General features: G+C 43.2%; 1 protein-coding gene across 6 annotated transcripts in view; it reads left to right on the plus strand.

Annotated features, from left to right (window-relative positions):
- Positions 1–24,937, plus strand: part of depdc5 (DEP domain containing 5, GATOR1 subcomplex subunit) — a 267,024-nt gene that overhangs the window by 164,290 nt on the left and 77,797 nt on the right. For all 6 annotated transcript variants that reach the window (XR_012100187.1, XM_073055636.1, XM_073055639.1 and 3 more), the window contains exons 32-34: positions 4,736–4,902; positions 20,721–20,804; positions 22,542–22,674. Coding sequence is in view for 5 of the 6 variants with exons in the window: in XM_073055636.1 (XP_072911737.1) it covers positions 4,736–4,902; positions 20,721–20,804; positions 22,542–22,674 (384 nt within the window). In the remaining variant the exon portion in view is untranslated. The remainder of the gene's footprint in view (positions 1–4,735; positions 4,903–20,720; positions 20,805–22,541; positions 22,675–24,937) is intronic.

Raw genomic sequence — 24,937 nt, forward strand, 5'->3', positions numbered from 1 at the left:
ACAAGTTAGAGTCAGTTGTAGAACTCTATAGATAAAGTTATACAAGAATAAAATAGATTACACAAGTACTATTTAAACATCCATAGGGAAACATTAAGCACAGAATGTCTATTTAAAAAAGACCCACCAAATCCAGGGAGAGATTGTCAACAGCCCTTAGAGTGTCAATGAATAATGTCTGAGTGATTCAAGTAAAGTCTGAGTCCAGAAGAAGTAATTTTACTACGAGAAGTACTTATCCACCATTTTAGGAGGTCCAATCGGGTTCCGAAGATGACTGGATAGCTGGAAGACTTGCCACAAATGCTTCAGCTTCCTTCACTGACTTAAACCACTTATATTTTCCAGTATTAAGCTTGATTCGTAGATCGGCAGGAGTGCAAAGCGAGGGTTTAAAACCACGATCAAAAAGCACTTTCATTGCGCCTTTAAACTCAGCGCGCATCTTTAAGGTCTGGGGTGCAAAATCTTCCACAAAGCGAATGATTGTATTTTGGAAAGAAAAAGTACCTCTGCGACGTGCCTCCATAATCAGATGATGTTTTACCTGGTATTGATGAAAGCACAAAATTACCGGTCGCGGACGGGAGCCCAGAATTCCGGGGGGAACGTAGACCCTGTGTGCCCGTTCGAGCTCAGGCAGGTTCGGAAGCAAATCTTTCCCGAATATCTCACAGAGAAACTCAGCGAAAAACTTCACGGTTGATCCCTGTTCGGTGGCCTCTGGCAACCCAAGAATTCGGAGATTGCAGCGTCTGCTGCGATTTTCGAGATCCACCATTTTGGAAAGGAGTTTGTTACATTTTTCCTCTAAGCTGGAACAGAGAGTCTCCAAGTATCGAACACGACTTTCTAAATCTTCAGAAGTCAAATCGATGCGAAATAAGTGTTCAGCATATTTGTCCACTCTATCGTTGATCTGATCCAGTTTGGCTTCCAACTGTTTGAAAGCGGTTCTAAATTCCTTTAAAATATCGTCTCGGAGTTGTTCGAGCGCAGCTAGAGTCTCAGCCGAGAGAGCCGGAGCTTCCTTTCTCCCGGATTTAGAACTCTTGCTAGACATTGTAAGGTAGATGTGTTCACAGGCAAGTAAAAGAAACCGAAAAAGTTCCTAACTAAGGTTTAAAAAATGGAGACATTTAGTGCAAAGATAGCGACAGTAACGGAACAAAAGTTCGGAGCAGCTAAGCAATCGCCATCTTACCGGAAGTCCTAATGACCTTCTTAGTTTCTTTCTGCAAGTTTTTGAAAACTTCCCAATCCTCTATCTTCCCACTAGCTTTGGCTTCCTTGTATGCCCTCTCTTTTGCTTTTTGTTTGGCTCTGACTTCACTTGTCAGCCATAGTGTCCTCTTCTATTCAAAAATTTCTTCTTGTTTGGAATGTATCTGTCTTGCACTTCCCTCATTTCTTGCAGAAACTTCAACCATTGCTGCTCTGCTGTCCTTCCTGCTAGTGCCCCTTTCCAGTCAACTTTGGCCAGTTCCCTCTCATGACATCATAATTTCCTTTATTCCACTGAAATACCGACGCATGGGAACAGCTTCTCCTTCTCAAATTTCAGAATGAACAGAATCATATTGTAATCACTGTTCCCTAGGGGTTCCTTAACCTTAAGCTCTCTTATCACCTCTGGATCATTGCACAACACCCAATCCAGCACTGCGATTCCCCTGGTGGGCTCAACAACAAGCTATCCTAAAAAGCCATCCCTTAGACATTCGACAAATTCTCTCTCTTGAGCTCCAATACTGGCCTGGTTTTCCCAATCCACTTGCATGTGAAAATCCCCAGCAATTATCATGGCATTGCCCTTCTGACATGCCTTTTCTATTTCTTGCTGTAATTTGTAATCCACATCCTGGCTGCTGTTTGGAGACCTGTATACAACTGCCATTAGGGTCCTTTTACCCTTGCCATTTCTTAACTCAACCCATAGAGACTCTACACCTTCTGATCCTATGTCATTTCTTTCTAATGATTTAATATTATTTCTGAAACACAGGGCAACACCACTTTCCTGCCTACTAACCCAGCTTTCCGATACACTCTATATTCTTGAACATTCAAGAATCCTTTAGCCAAGTTTCAGAAGTGGCCACAATGCCATACTTGCCAATCTGTAGCTGAATTTCAAGATTGTCCATTTTATTTCTTAAACTGTGTGCATTCAAATAGAACACTTGCAATCCAGTATTTGTTGCTTTCTGTTTTAACTGCACCACACCTCTATTGCCCTGTAACTCATCCCACAGGCTGTGATTATGCCTCATCTCCTGCCTGTCCTTTCTATCACTATGTTGCCTGTCATCTTTGTTTTATTTGTTTCCCCTTTCCTCAGCACTATCACTCTGGTTCCCGGCCCCCTACCAAATTAGTTTAAACCCTCCTTAACAGCTCTATTAAACCTGCCTGCTAGGATATTGTACCCCTTTAGGTTCAGGTGTAACCCATCCTTTTTGTACAGATCGTACCTCCCCCAGAAGAGGCCCCAGTGATCCTGGAACACAAAACCCTGTCTCCTACACCAGTCTTTCGGCCATGCATTAATATGCCTGATCATGCTATTCTTGCGCTCGTTTGCATGTGGCACAGTCAGCAATCCTGAGATTACCACCCTGAAAGTCCTGCTTTTCAGCTTTCTACCCAACTCCCTGAATTATTACTTCAGGACCTCCTCCCTTTTGGTATCAATGTCATTGGTACCAACATGTACCAAGATCGCTCTCTCCCTTCAGAATACTCTGCACCCGATCCAAGACATCCCGTACCTTGGCACCTGGGAGGCAGCACACCATGAGGGTATCTCTATCAGGCTGACAGAACCTCCTGTCTGTTCCCCTCTCTATGGAATCTCCAATGACTACCGCATTCCTCGTCTTCTTCTCTCCCTTCTGCATCATGGAACCAGTCTCAGTGCCAGAGACCCGATCGCTGTGGTCATCCTCTGTCGGGTCACCCCCCCTCAATACCATCCAAAACAAGTTAACAATTACTGAGGGAGATGGGTGCTCTGTACTATCTGAGCTCTTCCCCATCCTTTCCTGACTGTCATCCATTTATCTAACTGCTGCACCCTCGGGAGGATGAACTCCTTGTAGCTCCTATCCATCTCCTGCTCACTCTCCCTAATAAGCTTGGTCATCAAGCCGCAGCTCCAGATCCCTAACTTGGTCTCTCAGGAGCTGCATCTCTGTGCACCTGGCGCAGATACTGCCATCTGGGAGACTGGAAGATTCCCAGCACTCCCACATCTGACACCCAGAGCAAGGTACTAACCCTACAGACATGCTCTTTATTCCTCAAACAATGCAAGGAAAAAATGCAGTCCACTTACGCACTTGCCTCGCCAAAGCCTGAATGAGCCCAAGCCCTACCACTCTGTCTCAGATCACTCCATTGATGACAGTGTCTTCCTTTTATGCCTGAACCTTCCCTGTTCTCCCACACATGATTGGTACTCCAGTTGTTGCCGACTTCCTATGAAGCTTTCCCTTTTAAACTTTGCTCCCGGACCTCCCCACTCGTAGCTCTCCAATTCACGATCGGTGCTGATCAGTGTCATTTGGGTAAGCATGGTGGGCATGCTATGTTGGTGCTGGAATGTGTGGTCACACTTGTGTGTGCGTTGGCTGTCATTGTAAACAACACATTTCACAATGTTTCGATAATAAATTTGACCCTGCTGATAGAATGTATTTCAGTGATCCCAAGTTCCTGTTTCATTCTGTGGGATCCTTGGATTCCATTCATTCAGTACATCAGCAAAGCAGAGCAAGAGGTTGAAATTCCAGGTGCCTCACTGCACTGGCAGATCTATATCTTGTCCAAAGTTCACATACATGGAATTGTTATCGTTTTGCAGTCAACAGGCTTTGCAAATTCCCAGAAACAGCAAATGCATTGAATTACTTGAACTATTTTCATGAAACACTTTGAGAGCAAGATCTTGATTCTCTGCCCTCAATAGTTCTGCAATCATTGCTCCAGAGGCACAGATTCCGTCCTCACCTCTGATACCGTCCGGGTGGAATTTGTACAATTGCCCTGTGGTGTAGGATTTTCCCCACATGCTCCAGATGTGTAGGTAGTTAGTTAAGTTCTTCTAGTGTAGGTTAAAGGCAAAAAGAGTCTACGGGGACAATGGATCTGTGTCAGAGAGGATGGCACAGGGACACAGCATGGAGATCAGTGTGGACTTGGTGAGCTAAATGGCTTCTTCCTGTGCATTTGTAAGTATTCTGTATTAATCTGTGATAAGGTATTCTGCATTAATCTGACAGTTCTGGGGAGCTGACTCACATTTTGTACCTACCTCTTTTACTTTCTGGGTTTTATTCAGTAAGTTGAATTTTTTCTACAATCATACAGGCTGTGATTCCACCATTTTGTTAAGAAGGTGCCAAGGTGGGAAATCTGGATGAAAATATGGCATGGAAAATACATTGCAAAATCTTGAGTTGTTAAGTTTAAAAAGCATTGTCTTAAAATTGAACTGACCAATTTAGGACCAAATTAGAACCAAACTGGGACTCTGCCCCTCTCTGCCCTTGCTGAACTTCTGTGCACCTCGCTGCCTCCCTGTCATTGTCTCCCCATCTCTGTCATTTGTGAGGTTTCTACTGTTTGCATTTATGATCAGGGTTTTCATTATACAAGACTGGAATGGGACCCATCTACTACTGGAGAAAATGGCTCTTGGTTGATATTTATGTTTTATTTAATGTGCACACAGGTTCAAGGAGACCAGGTGTTAATTGGCCCTGACCATTCAGATTACAGTCCAGCTTTGACAGCCACTGCTGCCCCTCCAGACAGATCGGGCAACCTGCAAAACTCCACCCTGGGGGCTGCTTCAGCTACAGCCGACCAATCTTTGGCCTCCACTGTGGCAGAGGGCAGGTAAGGTTACCAATCCGGCCGGCGTTGTCCTTAGTGTCAGTAATAGCCCGACACATTACTCCTTTCCTGATATAAGTTTACCTTTAGTATCTGTTGTGAATTAATTCTTGTCACATTATCAAATGTGTTGGACTTGTGGCATCACCTGGTATACTGAAGATTCTGTAGATGGAGGAAATGCAGAGCAACACCCACAAAATTAGTGAGGAACTCAGCATGTCTGAGAGCATCTATGCAGAGGAGTGAACAGTCAATGTCCTGGGCTGAGACTCTTCATCAGGATTGGGAAGGAAGGGGGAGGGGAAGCTGGCAGGTATATGTGAGACCAGGTGAGTGGGTGAGGACAGGGAGAATGAAGTAAGAAGCTGGGAGACGATAGGTGAAAGAGGTAAAGGAATGGAAAAAGAAGGATTCTGTTTGGAAAGGACAGTGGACCTTGGGAGAAAGGAAAGGAAGATGGGCATCAGAGGGAGGTGATGGGCAGGTGAATGGAAGGAGGAATAAGAGGGCAGCTAGAACGGGGATTAGAAAAAGAGAGAGATTTTTAGAAAAAAAATCGCCCAAATACTGAATTAATTAATACTCGCTGCAAACTATTAATCTATGCACTGGAAAGCAGAGACCTTGTTTCTGAAGCCTGATTTAAAAACCAATTGAGGATTGTTACAATATAGAGATGCCCCTGGCTTTCAGAGTCCTGCAGCACAGATATGGGTACTTTGGGCCAGTTCATCTTTGCCAACTATCCCAGCTGGTCTTATTTTGCAGTGTTTGGCCTATATCACTCGAAGCATTTACTATCCATGCACCAGTTCAAATGCCTGTTTTTAAACATTTTAATTGTTGAAGCTCAGATTAACCTAAAAAGCATACCAATCTCTAATTTTGTTTTTGAGGTTCACTTCAATGCTACAGATAGTTCAGTTGTAGCACTGAAGTAAACAGTTCATTTCAAAAGGTTTAGCCTTTTACCCTTTGAAGTTACAGGAAGGTATTTCCTTCTGATAACCTGTTGGCATGGGATTTGAGGCGCAGACTGCTGAAGCCTTCCCAGCCGCAACCAGCTAAACCAATCTGATCTGCCCATTTGGAACTGCACTCTGGGGTAAGAGTGCTCTGATTGAGGGTGCAAGAGCTTCCAGACACGTTCCCCTCTGACACTTCTGCTGGGGTCAGTGATGTCATCATCCTAGATGGTTGTTAACCTTTGCCAGTAAATGAGTATTCAGACAGAAGTACTGTCGGAAGGAATCTGTGAAATGTTTCAAGAACCATAAAACAGTGCAGTACAGTACAGGTTCTTCAGCCCATGATGTTGTACTGACCTTTTAACCTATTCTAAGATCAATTTAACCCTTCCCTCCTACATAGCACTCCATTTTTCTGTCATCCATACACCTAGTAAGAATTTCTTAAATGTCCCTAATGTATCTGCCTCTACCACCAAGCCCAGCAGGACATTCCACACACCCATCACTCTGTATAAAAAAGCTTGGCTCAGACATTCGTCACTGCCCCCCCCCCCCCCCCCACTCCTATACTTAGCTCCAATTGTCTTAAAATTATGCTATTTACTTGTATTAGCTATTTCTGGCCTGGGGAAAAATCTCTGGCTATCCATTCGATCTGTGCCTCTTCTTGTACATCTCTATTAAGTCACCTCTCATCTTCCTTTGCTCCAAAGAGAAAAGCCTTGGCTTGCTTAACCTTTCCTTATAAGTCATGCTCTGTAGTCCAGACAGCATCCTGGTAAATTTCTGCAGCCTCTAAAGCTTCCACATCCTGAGGCCACCAAGCTCAACACAATATTCAGAGTGTGGTCTAACCAAGGTTTTATTGGCTTATGTACAAAAGATATAATTGCATTCCTAACCACGGTCTCTATGACATCAGTTTTTCAAAAAAATGCCCGTGTTTATAAATGGAAAATGCTGCTGTGAACTTCATTCACTTACCACAGGAGAATTGATGGTAGTTCAAAACCCATTATATCCCAGACACACACCATCCTGACCTGGCACGTGTTTCCAATCTTTACATGGTCAGAGTCCAAAAAGAAAAAAAATGTTTTAAAACATTATATGCTACTGCCACTCAGCTCCAACAACCTTAGCTGGTGACAAGAGCAAATCACTATAAATATGTAGAATTTGTAGTGTATGGATCTATTTCTTTTACAGCAATGACTCTCTGTAGCATTATGTATGAACTGTTGTCTCTGCGTGCACGTTGTTCTCTCCCTTCCCCCTCTCCCCCCGCCCCTTGCCCCCGCCCCCTGTCCCCTGCCCCTGAACTGGGATTGAGGAGAAGATAGAGAAAAAAAGGATCAGTCATGATTGAATGGCGGGGCAGACTCGATGGGTCATGTGGCCTAATTCTGCTCCTATGTCTTATTGTCTTATGGACTTACTGGTTCAAGATAAAAGTCTGCAGAAAGTGTCACAGATAAGGTCACAGATATGTTGTGTTCTTTATAAAGAAACATATTCTGGATGAACATAACTAGAACTTTTATTTAACAGCAAGCAGCAACCACCTTTAACACTGCCACGCTTCTAGATCATTCTCCCATTTCTGTACATGCTCAGAGCTCTGTCCAATCATGTTCTGATCATCGGGGTCTCTCTTCCCGCCATCACGGACATTTATACTACACACTGCATCTGCAAAGGAAGCAGCATTATGAAGAACCCCATGCACCCCTCATACAATCTCTTCTCCCTCCTGCCGTCTGGGAAAAGGCTTTGAAGCATTCGGGCTCTCACGACCAGACTATGTAACAGTTTCTTCCCCCAAGCTATCAGACTCCTCAATACCCAGAGCCTGGACTGACACCTTACTGCCTTATTGTCTTGTTTATTATTTATTGTAATACCTGCACTGTTTTTGTGCACTTTACGCAGTCCTGTGTAGGTCTGTAGTCTAGTGTAGCTTTCTCTGTGTTGTTCTTTTATGTAGTTCAGTCTAGTTTTTGTAATGTGTCATGTAACACCATGGTCCTGAAAAACGTTGTCTCATTTTTACTATTTACTGTACCAGCAGTTATGGTCGAAATGACAATAAAAGTGACTTGACTTGACTTGACACGTGATATCACCAGATCTTCCTTTCCTTAAAAAAAAACAATTAACAACATTAAATAAACAAATGCATAATTTAACATGGTTCTATCAGTTTCTCTGGGGGTTTACGAACACGAGTAGACCTTCTAAGTGGTTCACACAGTTCTTGTGTTTTGTTATTTCTATGTTTTGTCTGGTCTGCATCAGTTAACGGAAACTCTGAAGTTGGCTCTTTCTTGAGGTGTTTGCAATTTCTTCTTAACACTGCTCCTGTTTGAACCATGTGGGATCTGGGTTGTACTTCTTCAAGTACTGTAGCTTTCTGTGTCCTTTCCACTTCCAGTTGTAATGAAATATGGATCTTCTTTTCTTCATCTAATTCATTCATTAACTGTGTATCTCTTTTTTATGCTAAGACTTTATCATTTCAATAAAACTTCTCAGTTCCTTCACTTGTGCTTTCATTTTTCAATTGGATCACTGTCTCTTTTCACCAAATTCAGTCTCTCACAGGTAGATAAACTCAGAATTGACTCTACATTCTTTGGCACGACCACAAATGAAAGCATGTGCATGATATTTTTATGTGATACTTTTGCCACACATGGAATGTCTGCACTTGAATACCCCAGTCACTTTTATATTTGTCTGATGTAACTTTGGTCTTGTCTTTAATGCATTAAACTTAGATTCTGCAAGAACATTTACTTGTGCTCCAGTGTCCAGTTTAAACAGAATAATGTTTTGGTTCGCTTGCAATGGCATAGTCCAGTCATTCTTACTTTGTTTATTTTCACAAAGCACATCAATATAAAACTCCTCACGTTCATTTTCAAGCACTGCATTTACGTGTTTTATTTCCTTTCTACTTCTGCAACAGCGTGAAAAATGATTACTCTTACCGCAGTGATTGCACATTTTACCATAGGTTGGACACTTCTTAGGTCAGTGCTGCCGCCCACAGCAATCACAAATTTTTTTCTTTCAAACGATGGGTTCGTTGTCGCTTCATTATTTTTTCTAATAGGTTCGTGCGACATCACGGATTCCGAAGCTTTGCAGAGAATCAAAGCTTTTTCCAAATTTACGTCTGGTTCTCTTAAGAGCCTTTCTCTCAGAGCATTATCCAGAGTGCTGCAAGCAATTCCGTCTTTAATGAGAGAGTCCGTCAGCTCTGAAAACTCGCATGTTTTACTGCAGTTTCTCAACTTGGTAACAAATTGATCAATCGTTTGACCAGCTTTCTGCTTGCACATAAACAATTTGTACCGTTCATACGTCACATTGCGCTTCAGTATACAAAATGCTTCAAACTTGTCGATTATGGTTTTCGCTTTCGGATTCAAACTACCTCCATTCTCAAAAGCAAAATGGTTATATATCTCAATTGTGCTGCGCCTCTGGTAGTCACTGAGAGTGGTTTCTCCAGGGCGCAAGCCAGGGCAGAGTTGATATGGTGATCCGTCTGTTGCCCATGTAGTGGGTCCCCGTTTGGTGCCAGCAGCATCGCAGGAGTTGCCATGCCAGTGCTGAGTAATGCAGACAGCCTCCTTCGGGACTCCGACTCTGGATTTTTCCTCAGGGTTTACTCCCAAAGCCTTTCCCGTGAGCGGGTATAGCTGCAAGGCAGCGGAGGTTTGAAATTGGAGTTTTCCCTCTCCTAGATGAGCTACCATCCACGGTTAATGAGCCCCATCTGCCCAGAGCAACTGGTTTTAATGTACCAGTGGTCCGCCTTTGCCCCTTCTCCTGTCAGTGAGAACAGCTCCGCCGGGCATAAGAAGCTGTTAGTAAACACTAAAAAAGTTTGCGCTCTTTTTGTTCAATTATCTTCACATCTCCCGTGTTTAGCGAATGTATTATTCTTCCAGACCTGTCTTCTGACAGCATGTTGTGTTCTTTATGCGTACCGTGAGTTACGCATGAAGAAACATTCTGGAAGAAAATAACTAGACCTTTTATTTAACAGCAAACAGCAACCACCTTTAACACTGCCATGCTTCTAGATCATTCTCCCATTTCTGCGCATGCTCAGAACTCTGTCCAATCACGTTCTGACACGTGACACATGATATCACCACAACACAGAGAGAGTGTGCAAGGCAGACGAAACACACAACTGAGTGAAAAGTTTCAAACGCAAAGCTAAGCAAATGCGTAAAGTGACTGAATGTGAAACATAATAAAGGATGTGGAAACAATAGAAAGGGTGCAGAGAAGACTTACAAGGATGTTGCCTGGATTCGGGAGCATGCCTTATGAGAATAGATTGAGTGAACTTGGCCTTTTCTCCTTGTAGTGACGAAGGATGAGAGGTGACCTGATAGAGGTGTATAAGATGATGAGAGGCATTGATTGTGTGGAAGTCAGAGGCTTTTTCCCAGGGCTGTAATGGCTAGTGTTACGTACCCCGTAACGGGTTAAAAAGAACCAGCAGAAATGAACACACCTGGAGTCTGAGTCTTCAGTTATAAACAATATTTTATTAGTAACTACATGATAAAGTAATATAAAACAAGATAAGGTAAACAGGTTAGCAAAGTATATGCATATATATAGGTGAGTAAACAAGGTTCCCAAGCTTCCCCAGCTCAGGTGATTAGATGATACAGTCTTACGGTGGTATGGTAAGAAGTCAGTTCAGTTCTGGAATTTGAATTGAGTAGAGTTGGAGATAGAGAGAGGGAGATGTTTTGTCTTCCCAGTGCCGATGCCGTTGAATCTTCCACGTTGTTCTCCTGCTTCCGAAACTTATTAAAGTCATTGACTGTGACCACAAAAAAGACCATCTTCTCTGGTGGAGTTATCAATCCAGGCAAGGATTGGACACACCGATAGCTCCCCACTAGTCACTCCTTTATTCACACTGTGAGCCAAAACCCCACCTTTGCCGTGGGCACACTAAGCTCAACCAGTGTCAGTCTTCCTTGTCTCTCTGGCGTGTCTAGTGTGTCTGATTACAAAGTCAGTTGACCTTGTATATATTCCACAAGTGCAGAACACCAGCTGTCCATCATATAGTTCCGCTTTGTCGCTTCCATGGCAACTCAGACTTTTTGTTGCTCTCTCTCCCTGAAATAGCACACACGCTGTCCCCCTCTCTCTTTTTAAAGGAACAGTCCACTTTGTATAATCCTTCAGATCTCATCACACTAGCATGAGAGGGCACAGTTTCAAGGTGCTTGGAAGTAGATGTCAGGGGTAAGTTTTTTATGCAGAATGGTGAGTGCGTGGAATGGGCTGCTGGCGACAGTGGTGGAAGCAGATATGGGGTCTTTTAAGAGACTCCTGGACAGGTACATGAAGTTCAGAAAAATAGAGGATATGGGTAACCCTAGGTAATTTCTAAGGTAAGGACATGTTCAGAACCGCTTTGTGGGCTGAGGGTCTGTATTGTGCTGCAGGTTTTCTATGTTTCTATAATCAGACAACACAGAGTATAACAAAGGTGAGGTGTCGTGCCCAGAACTGCATTGTATTACTGAAGCAAATCACAAAATCACATGGATCACAGTAGATGTGTCTGGCATAAAACAGCAAATGGAACAGGACACAAGGTCAGCTTTGTCCATAATTTCAGAGGCTGACTACAACAGATTGTTTTCTAAGATAGCATTAGAGAAGACTGCAGTGATGCTAAAGACCTACACTGGCAAAGTGTCTCCTAAGGGTAAACTGAAGGTGAATATGACTTATGGAGGCCAAACGCAACAGTTAGAGCTTTATGTATTGAAAAGTGGAGGGCTAGCACTATGTGGAGGTAAATGGTTGAGAAAAATCCAACTGGACTGGCAGTCAATCAAAACTCTTAGTGTGACATCAACAGGCAGCTACAGCCCAAATGGTAGCACTAACCAGAGACTGTCACAGCTACTTAATGCTAATGAAGGTGTTTGAGAAAGGGATTGGTAAACTCAAAGGCATGAAGGCCAGAATTGAACTGGATGAAGAAGCAACGCCAAGATTCCATAAAGCACGTCCAGTGCCTTATGCACTACATCCTAAAGTGGATGCCGAACTGAAGAGCTTGGAGGCATCTGGAATTCTCTCCAAGAATGAGTGGAGTGGTTGGGCCATGACCATTGTCCCGATGATCAAGAAAGGGAGGGCCAGAGCAGTTTGCATATGTGGTGATCTCAAAGTGAGCATCAACCCGGTGCTGCGTATTGTGCAGTATCCCTTGCCACAAATAGAAGACATTTTTGCATTTTTGGCAGGTGGGGAGACATTTTCAAAGTTTAACTTGTAACAAACCTACATGCAAATGGAGATTAGGGATTGAATAGTCAAGTAGGGAATTCTTCACATTCAACACTCACAACAGAGTGTTCCAGTATAATCATCTCATCTTTGGAGTCACATCAGCTCCAGCTATTAAGCAAAGAGCGATGGACCAAGTGTTCCAAGATATTCCAGGAACATAACGTTACCTTGATGACATGGTCATGACTGGTATGAATGATGAAGAGCACCTCCAGAACCTTGGTAAAGTGCTTACCAGGCTCACAGAGTATGGTTTGCATAAGACCCAAGAGAGACTGAAGCAGTGCTACAGGCACCCAGACTGGAAAATGTGTCACAACTCGGGTCATACTTGGGCCTGGTAAATTACTATCACCGGTTTCTCTCAAACATTGCTACAGTGCTGCATCCATTAGGCACACTGTTACAGATAGGAGCAAAGTGGGAATGGTCAGAAAGATGTGAAAAAACATTCAAGGAAACAAAGAGACTAATAACATCTGATTAACTGCTCACCTATTATGACTCATCACTGCCCATCAGACTGGCGTGCAGTGTGTCCCCTTATGACATTGGAGCTGTTTTGTTACACATTATGAAAGATAGATCTGAATGTCCAATTGCATTTGCTTTAAGATCACTAACGAGCGCAGAACACAATTATGCACAGATCAAACAAGAGGGAATAAAGAAGTTCCACCACTACCTCTGCAGAAAGAAGTTCTGGTGACAGATTACCAGCCCCATGGGTCCTTTTTCAATCCCAGGAAAGGAGTTTCAGTGATGACTGCTATTTGGTTAAACATTGGGCACTGCTCCTAGGAGCTCACTCTTATGACATAGAGTTCAAGGGTACCAAACGTCACAGCAATGCTGATGGCTTGTCACATTTTTCATTTTTGTTGAATGAAGAAGAAAAGTTGTCTTACTGTGACCCAGCAGAAGAGTTCCACACAGCATTGGTGGACCACTTGCTGGTAACAAATTCCGAAATACAAAGTGAAACAAGGAATAACCCAACATCGTCAAAAATCTATAAAATCACTGTGCAAGGATGGCCAGTTCATGGTAATGCTATGTTTCCAGAGTTCTCAGTGAGATGAGACTAACTTGTTGGTATGTCAAAGAAAGTTGATGTGTGGATCTCGTGTCATGGTTCCCTCTAAGCTGCACACCAGAGTGTTAGAGAATCTGTTTGAAGGACACCTGGGTACAGTCAAGGTGAAGAGTCTCGCCCGGAACTACGTGTGGTGGCCGGGAATAGATAAATATTGAAAACTTGGGATTTGGGATGCTAAGAATCAAAATGCACCCTCACAGGCACTATTACACCCATGGGAGTGGCTGTCATTGCCATGGCAATTTGCTGGGCCATTCATGGACTCCATGTTCCTGATTACTGTGGATGTTCATTTGAAGTGGCCAGAGGTCATACCAATGAAGTCAACCACCTCAGCGAAGACTGTCTCCATTTTGCGGACTAAAATGGCTTATCAGAACAATTAGTGAGTGATAACAGACCACAACACACATCAGACGAATTCTGACTGTTCATGAAAAAAAAATGGCATCAGACATTTTAAGTCAGCTCCTCGCCACCCAGCAACGAATGGGTAAGTGGAAAAGTTTATCTAAGCTTTCAAGTCGTCCATTAAAGCAATGGACAAGGAAGACATTTCTATATAGCACAAGGTGGACAACTTCGTTTTTGTGCATCAGAACTCTGTACAAGCAATAACAAAACAAACACCAGCAATGCTGTTCATGAACAAGAATCTGAGATTTTGCTAGACCTCCTGAAACCAGATCTACAGAGGAAAGTGCAGCCAGTCGCTAAATGATGCAGCAAGGAGCATCGAGGTTGGACAGGAAGTCTTAGCGTGTGATTACTGAGAAGACGTGGACACCTGGTAGGACAGCAACAAGAACACAATGTACACAATGGATGTTCTAGATCAGACATGGAGACGTCATGTGGACCAGATACGGGATACTCAACCACAGAACACACCTGAGTCGATTGAATCCAACAAATCAGACACATTACAGTCACCGGACTTGCCTCTCGGTGATGATCATGTTGTCTTAGGACAAGACACTGACCAAATCTGATGCCACTCCATAGGCCAGAGGTGCTATGAGGATGAGAACGTTATTGCTGACAAGACACTTGGCAAACCTGATGCCACTCCACAGGTCCAGAAATGCTGTCCTAAAAGAAACAGAGCATCACCCTAAAGACTGAATCTTTAGAACATTGAAGTTAGTTATGAATGGTAATTGTGAAAGCATGGTTATTTAAATATGCACTGTAATTTAAATATGCACTTTTGGAAGAGGACAGCGAGGCTTTGAGAAGAAGTGCGGCGGTGGCCATTTTCAAATTGCTTCTCAGATCGGAGTTCTGAGAGGCGGGACTGCGCAGGCGCGTGAAGGAGGCCTGGGAAGGAGGGAAGATATAAAAAGAACGCAGCCTTAAGCAGCGGGCAGCGAAGTGAGCCGGGAGCAGAGTGTAGGGCTTAGGCTGAAGAGGGCACAGTAGGCTTATCTTTTAGTTCTCCTTGTTATTTTCAGTTATTCGGGAAGTATGAATGTGAGGGCAGCTTCTTGTTCTTGGTGTCGGATGTGGGAGATCCTGGAGTCTCTGAGCCTCCTGGACGTCCACATCTGCGCCAGGTGCGCCGAACTGCAGCTCCTGAGGGACCGAGTTAGGGAACTGGAGCTGCAGCTCGATGACCGTCGCCTGGTCAGGGAGAGTGAGGAGGTGATAGAGAGGAGTTACAGGCGGGTGGTCACTCCAGGGCCACAGGAGGCAGATAGGGGGTCACGGTCAGGAAGGGGCAGGTACTAGAGAGTACCCCAGTGGCTGTACCCCTTGACAATAAGTACTCATGTTTGAGTACTGTTGGGGGGGACAGCCTACCTGGAGGAAGTGACAGTGGCCGGGCCTCTGGCACAGAGGAAGGCCCTGTAGCTCAGAAGGGTAGGGATAGAAGAAAGAGGACCATAGTAATAGGGGACTCGATAGTCAGGGGTTCAGACAGGCGGTTCTGTGGAGGTGATCGGGAGTCCCGGATGGTAGTTTGCCTCCCTGGTGCCAGGGTCCAGGACGTTTCTGATCGCGTCCAAGATATCCTGAAGTGGGAGGGTGAGGAGCCAGAGGTCGTGGTACATGTAGGTACCAATGACATAGGTAAGAAAGGGGAAGAGGTCCTGAAACGAGAGTATAGGGAGTTAGGAAGGCAGTTAAGAAGAAGGACCGCAAAGGTAGTAATCTCGGGATTACTGCCTGTGCCACGCGACAGTGAGAGTAGGAATGGAATTAGGTAGAGGATGAATGCGTGGCTGAGGGATTGGAGCAGGGGGCAGGGATTCAAGTTTCTGGATCATTGGGACCTCTTCTGGGGCAGGCGTGACCTGTTCAAGAAGGACGGGTTACACTTGAATCCTGGGGGGACCAATATCCTAGTGGGGAGGTTTGCTAGGGCTACAGGGCAGACTTTAAACTAGTAAGATGGGGGGGGGGGCAGAAATCAATTTGAGGAAACTATGGGAGAGGAGGTTAGTTCACCAGTAGAGCAAGTAAGTAGACAGTGTGTGAGGGAGGAAAGGCAGGTGATGGAGAAGGGATGCGCTCAGCCCGAAGATGTAGGGGAGAAGAAAGAAAAGGATAATAAATTTGAATGCATTGCTAGGGATGAAAAGAGAGGAGGAGGTGGAGAGTATCTTAAATGTATCTATTTTAATGCTAGGAGCATTGTAAGAAAGGTGGATGAGCTTAAAGCATGGATTGATGCGTGGAATTATGATGTTGTAGCTATTAGTGAAACATGGTTGCAGGAAGGGTGTGATTGGCAACTAAATATTCCTGGATTTAGTTGCTTCAGGTGTGATAGAGTAGGAGGGGCCAGAGGAGGAGGTGTTGCATTGCTTGTCTGAGAAAATCTTATGGCAGTGCTTTGGAAGGATAGATTAGAGAGCTCCTCTATGGAGGCTATTTGGATGGAATTGAGGAATAGGAAAGGTGTAGTAACACTGTTAGGAGTGTATTATAGGCCACCTAATGGGGAGCGTGAGTTGGAAGAGCAAATGTGTAAGGAGATAGCAGATATTTGTAGTAAACACAAGGTGGTGATTGTGGGAGATTTTAATTTTCCACACATAGATTGGGAAGCTCATTCTGTAAAAGGGCTGGATGGTTTAGAGTTTGTGAAATGTGTACAGGATAGTTTTTTGCAACAATATATAGAAGTACCGATTAGAGATGGGGCAGTGTTGGATCTCCTGTTAGGGAATGCGATAGGTCAGCTGACAGATGTATGTGTTGGGGAGCACTTTGGGTCCAGTGATCACAATAGCATTAGCTTCAATATAATTATGGAGAAGGACAGGACTGGACCTAGAGTTGAGATTTTTGATTGGAGAAAGGCTAACTTTGAGGAGATGCGCAGGGATTTAGAGAGAGTGGATTGGGTCAAGTTGTTTTATGGGAAGGATGTAATAGAGAAATGGAGGTCATTTAAGGGTGAAATTATGAGGGTACAGAATCTTTATGTTCCTGTTAGGTTGAAAGGAAAGGTTAAAGGTTTGAAAGCGCCATGGTTTTCAAGGGATATAAGAAACTTGGTTTGAAAAAAGAGGGATGTCTACAATAGATATAGGCAGCATGGAGTAAAGGAATTGTTTGAGGAATATAAAGAATGTAAAAGGAATCTTAAGAAAGAGATTAGAAAAGCTAAAAGAAGTTACGAGTTTGGTTTGGCAAATAAGGTGGAAGTAAATCCTAAAGGCTTCTACAGTTATATTAAAAGCAAGAGGATAGTGAGGGATAAAATTGGTCCCTTAGAGAATCAGGGTGGTCAGCTATGTGTGGAGCCGAGGGAGATGGGAGAGATTTTCAATTTCTTCTCTTCGGTATTCACTAAGGAGAAGGATATTGAATGGTGTAAGGTGTGGGAAACAAGTAAGGAAGTTATGGAACCTATGACAATTAAAGAGGTGGAAGTACTGGTGCTTTTTAATTTTTTTTTATTTAATTGCGTTTTTAAGTAATTACAAGAGTGGAAAAAAATATATATATCCCTTCCCCCCTCCCCTTAACCCCTCCCCCCTAACTTCCCTATATAAAAAAAAGAGAAAGTAAGAAAGAAAAAAAAAGAAAGAGTGCCTGGTTGTTGGAAGATCTCCACATGCTCCATGGAGTTCTTAATAACTGTAGTATATATATTTATTTATTTCCCCAAGTAACCAATTGTTTCATCTTCAGAGCACCTATATATTTATTCCTGTCTTTTGTAAATAAGGGCACCAAATTTTCAAAAATGTTTCATATTTATCTCTTAAATTATAAGTAATTTTCTCTAATGGAATACAGCCATAGATTTCTTTCTTCCAACAATCTATACTTAAATATGTATCCGATTTCCAAGTAACTGCAATAGCCTTTTTGGCTACTGCCAGTGCAATTTTTATGAATTCTTTCTGATATTTACTTAGTTTGAGTTTCGGTTTTATCCCTTCAATATCACCTAGTAAAAGTAATATTGGATTATGAGGAAGTTGTATTCCCGTAATTTGTTCCAGTAAAAGTCTTAAATTTGTCCAAAAAGGCTGAATTTTAGAACAAGACCATGTAGAATGTAAAAATGTACCAGTTTCTTGGTTACATCGGAAACACTGATCAGATAAACTTGGATTTAATTTATTTATTTTTTGTGGTGTAATATATAATTGATGTAGAAAGTTATATTGCACTAATCTTAACCGAACATTTGTTGTATTTGTCATACTATCAAGACATAGTCTTGACCAATTTGTTTCTTCAATTTTAATATTCAATAGTACTGGCGCTTTTAAGAAATTTAGAAGTGGATAATTCTCCGGGTCCTGACAGGATATTCCCCAGGACCTTGAGGGAAGTTTGTGTAGAGATAGCAGGAGCTCTGACGGAGATCTTTCAGATGTCATTAGAAATGGGGATTGTGCCGGAGGATTGGCATATTGCTCATGTGGTTCCATTGTTTAAAAAGAGTTCTAGAAGTAAGCCTGGCAATTATAGACCTGTCAGTTTGACATCAGTGGTGGGTAAATTAATGGAAAGTATTCTTAGAGATAGTATTTATAATTATCTGGATAGACAGGATCTGATTAGGAGTAGCCAGCATGGATTTGTGCGTGGAAGGTCATGTTTGACAAACCTTATTGAATTTTTTGAAGTAGTTACGAAGAATGTTGACGAGGGTAAGGCAGTGGATGTAGTCTATATGGACTTCAGCAAGGTCTTTGACAAAGTTCCACATGGAAGGTTAGTTAAGAAGGTTCAGTCGTTAGGTATTAATGCTGGAGTAATAAAATGGATTCAACAGTGGCTAGATGGGAGATGCCAGAGAGTAGTGGTGGATAATTGTTTATCGGGATGGAGGCCAGTGACTAGCGGGGTGCCTCAGGGATCTGTTTTGGGCCCAATGTTGTTTGTAATATACATAAATGATCTGGATGATGGGGTGGTAAATTGGATTAGTAAGTATGCTGATGATACTAAGGTAGGAGGTGTTGTGGATGATGAGCTGGGTTTTCAAAGCTTGCAGGGAGATTTATGCCGGTTAGAAGAATGGGCTGAATGTTGGCAGATGGAGTTTAATGCTGAGAAGTGTGAGGTTCTACATTTTGGCAGGAATAATCCAAGTAGAACATACAGGGTAAATGGTAGGGCATTGAGGAATGCAGTGGAACAGAGAGATCTAGGAATAACAGTGCATAGTTCCCTGAAGGTGGAGTCTCATGTAGATAGGGTGGTGAAGAAGGCTTTTGGAACGCTGGCCTTTATAAATCAGAGCATTGAGTACAGAAGTTGGGATGTAATGTTAAAATTGTACAAGGCATTGGTAAAGCCAAATTTGGAATATTGTGTACAGTTCTGGTCACCGAATTATAGGAAAGATATCAATAAATTAGAGAGAGTGCAGAGACGATTTACTAGGATGTTACCTGGGTTTCAGCACTTAAGTTACAGAGAAAGGTTGAACAAGTTAGGTCTCTATTCATTGGAGCGTAGAAGGTTGAGGGGAGATTTGATCGAGGTATTTAAAATTTTGAGAGGGATAGATAGAGTTGACGTGAATAGGCTGTTTCCATTGAGAGTAGGGGAGATTCAAACGAGAGGACATGATTTAAGAGTTAGGGGGCAAAAGTTTAAGGGAAACACGAGGGGGTATTTCTTTACTCAGAGAGTGATAGCTGTGTGGAATGAGCTTCCTGTAGAAGTAGTAGAGGCCAGTTCAGTTGTGTCATTTAAGGTAAAATTGGATAGGTATATGGACAGGAAAGGAGTGGAGGGTTATGGGCTGAGTGCGGATAGGTGGGACTAGGTGAGATTAAGAGTTCGGCACGGACTAGGAGGGCTGGAATGGCCTGTTTCCGTGCTGTGATTGTTATATGGTTATATGGTTAAAAGGGGAATTGAATGTTTTATACATAAACATTTTTTATGCTACATTAATCTATGACTTCGCGTAACACTACATATGATCTGTCGTCTATGGGTACATCTCCCTCTGCCCTCTCCCCCATCTCTCCCCCTTCCCGTTCCCTTATGTCTCCCCACTCCCGTTCCCCCATCTCTCTCCCCTCCCATCCCCTTCTCACACACCCCCCCCCCTTTCTCTAGCTAGGGCTTTTCCCTTTGGAGTGAAGGAGGGTGAGAGGTGACTTGATAGAGATGTACAAGATAATAAGAGGCATAGATTGAGGCATAAGCTGAAGACTTTTTTCCAGGGCAGAACTGCCTAGTACCAGGAGGCATCATTTTAAAGAAATTAAAGGGGGGATGTCAGAGGTAAGATTTTTTTATGCAGAGTGGTGTGTGCATGGAATGCCCTGCCAGTATTAGTGCATTTAAGAATCTCTTAGATAGGCATGTAGATGGTAGAAAAATTGAGGGTTAGATTGATCTAAGAGAAGGTTAAAAGGTTGACACAGCATCAAGTATATACAGAAAAATTCTATACAGTGTGATGGAACTTGTTATTCAAACAAAGATGCAGTATTCTGCAGATGCTGGAATTCCAGAGCAACACACACAAAATGCCAGAGGAGTTTGGCAGGTCGGGCAGCATCTCTGAGGGGAATGAACAGTCAATGTTTCGGGTCAGGACCCTTGATCGGAACTGGAAAGGAATAATGAAGAAGCTAGAATCAGAAGGTTGGGGGGCAACGTAGAGAATGGAGTACAACCTGGCAGGTGATAGTGCCAAGAGTCTCACAGCAGCAAAGATCTTCTTGGGTCTTTTGAAATTTTTGCGAAAATGCTGGGAAGCAATAAGGTAGATGAAGTGGAAGGAGGTTCTTGGGGAGAGTGATCATCAGTGCTGGATCTGGACCCTTTCTCCATAATGTAAGAAGCAAAGACACGAGGTGCCCTTCCACCACAAGCCTTCTCAGCACTTGGTTTACTGTGACACATTACAATGTATGCTTGACTCTGTGTAAAATATCTGGTGATTCATTCCATTACAGCAGTCAGCTGTCCTTTGGGATCACAAGTGTACTGACTTCCTCCTCATCTCTCACAGAGGTACTGGAGGCAATGAAACACCCAACGTGAGTATTAGATGTGTGGACTGTGTGCTTGTGAAGGCAGCACTCCTGCCCGGTAAAGCTGTGTGCTACTTTTTTTTTATTTTACCAGTGTGTAACTCTCGCTTTGGCTAGTGGCTTAATCTAAGGGATGATAGCCCCCAGTCCGACCAAACTTAAGAAATCTCGTTTGGGTGGATGCTGCGCAATGTGTCCCTGTTACAAATCAGTACCATGAAATAACAAACAGTACACAATATGCGATTAAAAGATTGAGCTTTATAATTCTGAATATGACTGTATGGTTAGTAAAGAAAACAAAAAAGACAAAGGGCCCATTCTCATGAAACAGTCTATTGCGCAAAGTTGGAGCTCACTGATAAGGCTGTTCATTCACCATCAACCTCCTCCGATTGTCACTGACCTTCGGACCCTCGCTCCAAGTCCACTCCATCTGGCAGTCTACCAACTCTCTCCATTCGCATCTTCTGTCCTCATCTCTCCCCGGCAAAAGAACCTCGAATTCCCGGTTCCCAGACGCACAAGAAAGGCCAAAATCCTGCTCATTGGCTAGCATGCCATTATCTCTAGTCATAACCCAAACATTGCTGCTACAGAGAAACCATTACCTCAGCAGTGGAACACGACAGAGAAGCCATTACATTAGTGGTGCAACCTTATAGCGTGTTACAAGTGGGTTGTACAACACCCATTTGTGGTTTAAAGTTTGTGAATGGAAGGGTTCAGAGAAAAAGAAGTTTAAAATAAGTACTACCGGGAATTGTGTAGCATAGGTTAATTTTCTATTTGTGTAGAAATACACTGTAGCTACTTTATTGGGTGCACCTGTACACGGGCTCATTAATGCAAGAATTTAATCAGCCGATCATGTGGTAGCAACTTAATGCATAAAAGCATCCAAACATGATCAAGAGATTCAGTTGTTCAGACCAAAATCAGAGTGGGGAAGGACTGTGATCTAAGTGATTTTTATGATGAAACATTGTTGGTGCCTGACTGGGTGGTTTGTGAACTTACTGATCTCCTGGGATTCTCATGCACAACAATCTCCACAGTTTACAGAGAATGTTGCAAAAAACAAAAAATAAATCCAGTGAGTGCCAGTTCTGTGGATGAAAAGGCCTTTGTTAATGAGATAGAATGGCCAGACTGGTTCAGCTAACATGAAGTTGACAGTAACTCAAATAATCACACATTACAACAGTGCACTGAATCTCTGAACTACTGAACATTCTCTGAACTCACAACACATTGGACCTTGGATTGAATGGGCTACAGTAGAAGAAGACCACACAAGGTTCCAGTCCTGTACCTAATGAAGTGGCTATTGAGTGTATATGCACTCTTGCATTGTTAAATGACCAATGCCTGAGGTAGATCTTTGTATGGCAGAAGATAATGACTTAGAACTGTTGTGATGCTGTGGGTTCTGGGATTTTCCAGCACTTAGAAAGAGGCCAGAGTTGGTACGAAGCAAATGCTCGGGAATCGGGGACAGCGCAACGGATCCATAAAACTCTAAATTTATTGGGGGGGGGGGGTGCAGGCTGAGGCAAGTGGAAAGTTTGCTTTAAGTGAGGTGCTCCATAGCTTTGGTGGGATGGGGTGGATGCATAATAGGGATGTGGAAAAGTTGTTTTGTCTCTGGGCCTGGGATAGGGCCGGTAGTTAGAGAGACTGATATAGACCGTAATGGCTGTGGGATTCAAACATTTGTCTCTGTGCACTCTTCCATCCCAGTACTGGTATTCAGCTGCTTCCTGAACAGAGGGGGTTGCACCCCAACTGTTTCATCAGTGCTGAAGTGGTCCACTGGCTTATCAGCAATGTCGAAGGGGTCCATACGCAATCCATGGCCATCGATATCATGCAGGTGAGCACCAGCCCAGCTTCGCTGTTTCACACTAACGACTCCCCCTTCCAGAATTGTACTGGGGCACTCTTAATAGCTCTGGTTTAGACCATACGACATAGGAGCAGAATTAGTCCATTATGTGCTGGCTGATTTATTTTCCCTTTTAACCCCATTCTCCTGCCTTCCCCTTGTAACCTTTGAAACCCTTACTAATCAGGAACCTATCTACCTCCACTTTAAATGTACGCAATGACTTAGCTGCCACAGCTGTCTGTGATTCAGCACCCTCTGGCTAAAAAATTCCTCCTCATCTCTTTTCTAAAGGGATGTCCTTATATTCTGAGGCTGTGCTCTCTGGTCCTGGAAACCCCCGCTATAGGAAACATCTGCGGCATGTTGACCCAGCTATGGTACGGCCTTGCAGTCATCCTCATCGACACCCCATCCCAGACAGAGCACAGAGAGATCAAGCAAGGTCTCAGTTCCATGATCACGATTCACTTAGACATTAGCCTGGATCTTGCTTGCCCAGTTGCCCTGCTGCCTTTGGTCAGATCCGTGCATGTGAGAAGGGTCACTGAGTGAAGTGATGCCCTTTGAAATCCCAGATTTTCACATTTACTGACTACAGTGAAGAAAGTTTTCACTCCGTCTTGCTGGAGCAATCCTGTCATTCTGGTTTCTCCCTAACTCAGTGCTGTGTTAAAGTGCCCTTTCAGTCAGCCACGAGACCATAAGACATTGGAGCAGAACTAGTCCATTCAGCCCATTGGATCTGCTCTGCTATCTAATTATGCTGATTTTTAAACCACATTTTCCTGCCTTCTCCCTGTAACCCTACCCCCTCCCCACTTTACCAATCAGGAACCTATCAAGCCTTAAAATGTACCCAATGCTTGGCCTCCAGTCATTTGTGGCAGCAAAATCCATTAGCTCACCACCCTCTGGCTGAGGAAATTCCTTCTCATCTCAATTTGAAAGGTTGTCCTTTAATTCAGAGGCTGTGTCCTCAGATCCCATACTTGCCTATGGATGGAAACCTCCTCTCCAAGTCCACTCTATCCAGGCCTAGGTTTCAATGAGAACCTGCCCCCACAAACCCATACCCCTCATACTTCTGAACTCCATCGAGTACAGGCCCAGAGATATCAAGCTCTCCTCTGTCATAAGTATATGCCCAATGTGTTTCACAAATAACAAGGAGTTCCTGTCATATCCTGGCCATAATTGTTCAATATTCTCATATTTTTCATATTTTATTACAATGTATAAGGAGGCCATTCCTACCATCAAATCCATGCTGGCTCCTGGAGTAATCCCACCTTCTCATTTATTTTCCTATTTCCAAGCTCCTCAAATCATCCTTATTTTTTTTTAATCAACTCTCCTTCCCCCAACTCCTGTACACAAGGCGCTGTTTGCTGTGGCCAGTTAACTCCCCAGCACACCTTTGGGATGTGGGCAGATGTACCACAATCATAGTAAACTCCACACCGACTATCCCTATACAAGGCAAGTCATGATCTTAGAGAATAATTATAACAGAGTTAAAGTTCAAACTAAATTTATTATCAGAGCATGTATATATTACCATATACTACCTTGAGGTTCATTTTCGTGCAGGCATTTACAGGGAAAATAAATATTATAGAATTTCACGAAAATCTATATAAACGGACAAAGACTGACAAACAACCAGTGTGCAGAAGAAGACAAACTTACAAATAAAAAAAATAATACTGAGTAGAGTTATCAAGAGGCCTTGTCTGTAGGTCATAGAATCAGTTCAGAGTTGTGGTGGTGGAAGTTCTTCTTGCTGGAAATATAAATGGAATTAGAAAAGTGAGGCACAGAAGCAGACTCTTCAGCAGCAACCCCGTACCACCCCCGATGTCCATGCAGGCTTTTCTGTGAATCTACACAAATCAAATTTGCCTGTATTAGCTCTGTATATTTTTATGCCTCACCTATTAAGTGTCTGCGTATGTGTCTCTTAAATGTAGTGATGTCTTTGACTCCACCACCTCCTCTAGCAGCAAGTTCCAGATAAAGCTTACCCCTCAGATTTCCTTTAAAACCCTTACCCCTCACTTTCTACCTTCTTGTTTTGGATACCCTTACTATGGGAACAAGATTTTGACCATTCTACCCAATCTACGACTATAAGAAAACCCGATCAGCCTCCTTTACTCCAGCCTATCTAATCACAAACAAGAGAAAGTCTGCAGATGCTGGAAATCCGAACAACACATACAAAATGCTGGAGGAATTCAGCAGGCCA

Source organism: Hemitrygon akajei, chromosome 9 (genome assembly GCF_048418815.1).
Source record: "Hemitrygon akajei chromosome 9, sHemAka1.3, whole genome shotgun sequence".
NCBI lineage: Eukaryota > Metazoa > Chordata > Chondrichthyes > Myliobatiformes > Dasyatidae > Hemitrygon > Hemitrygon akajei.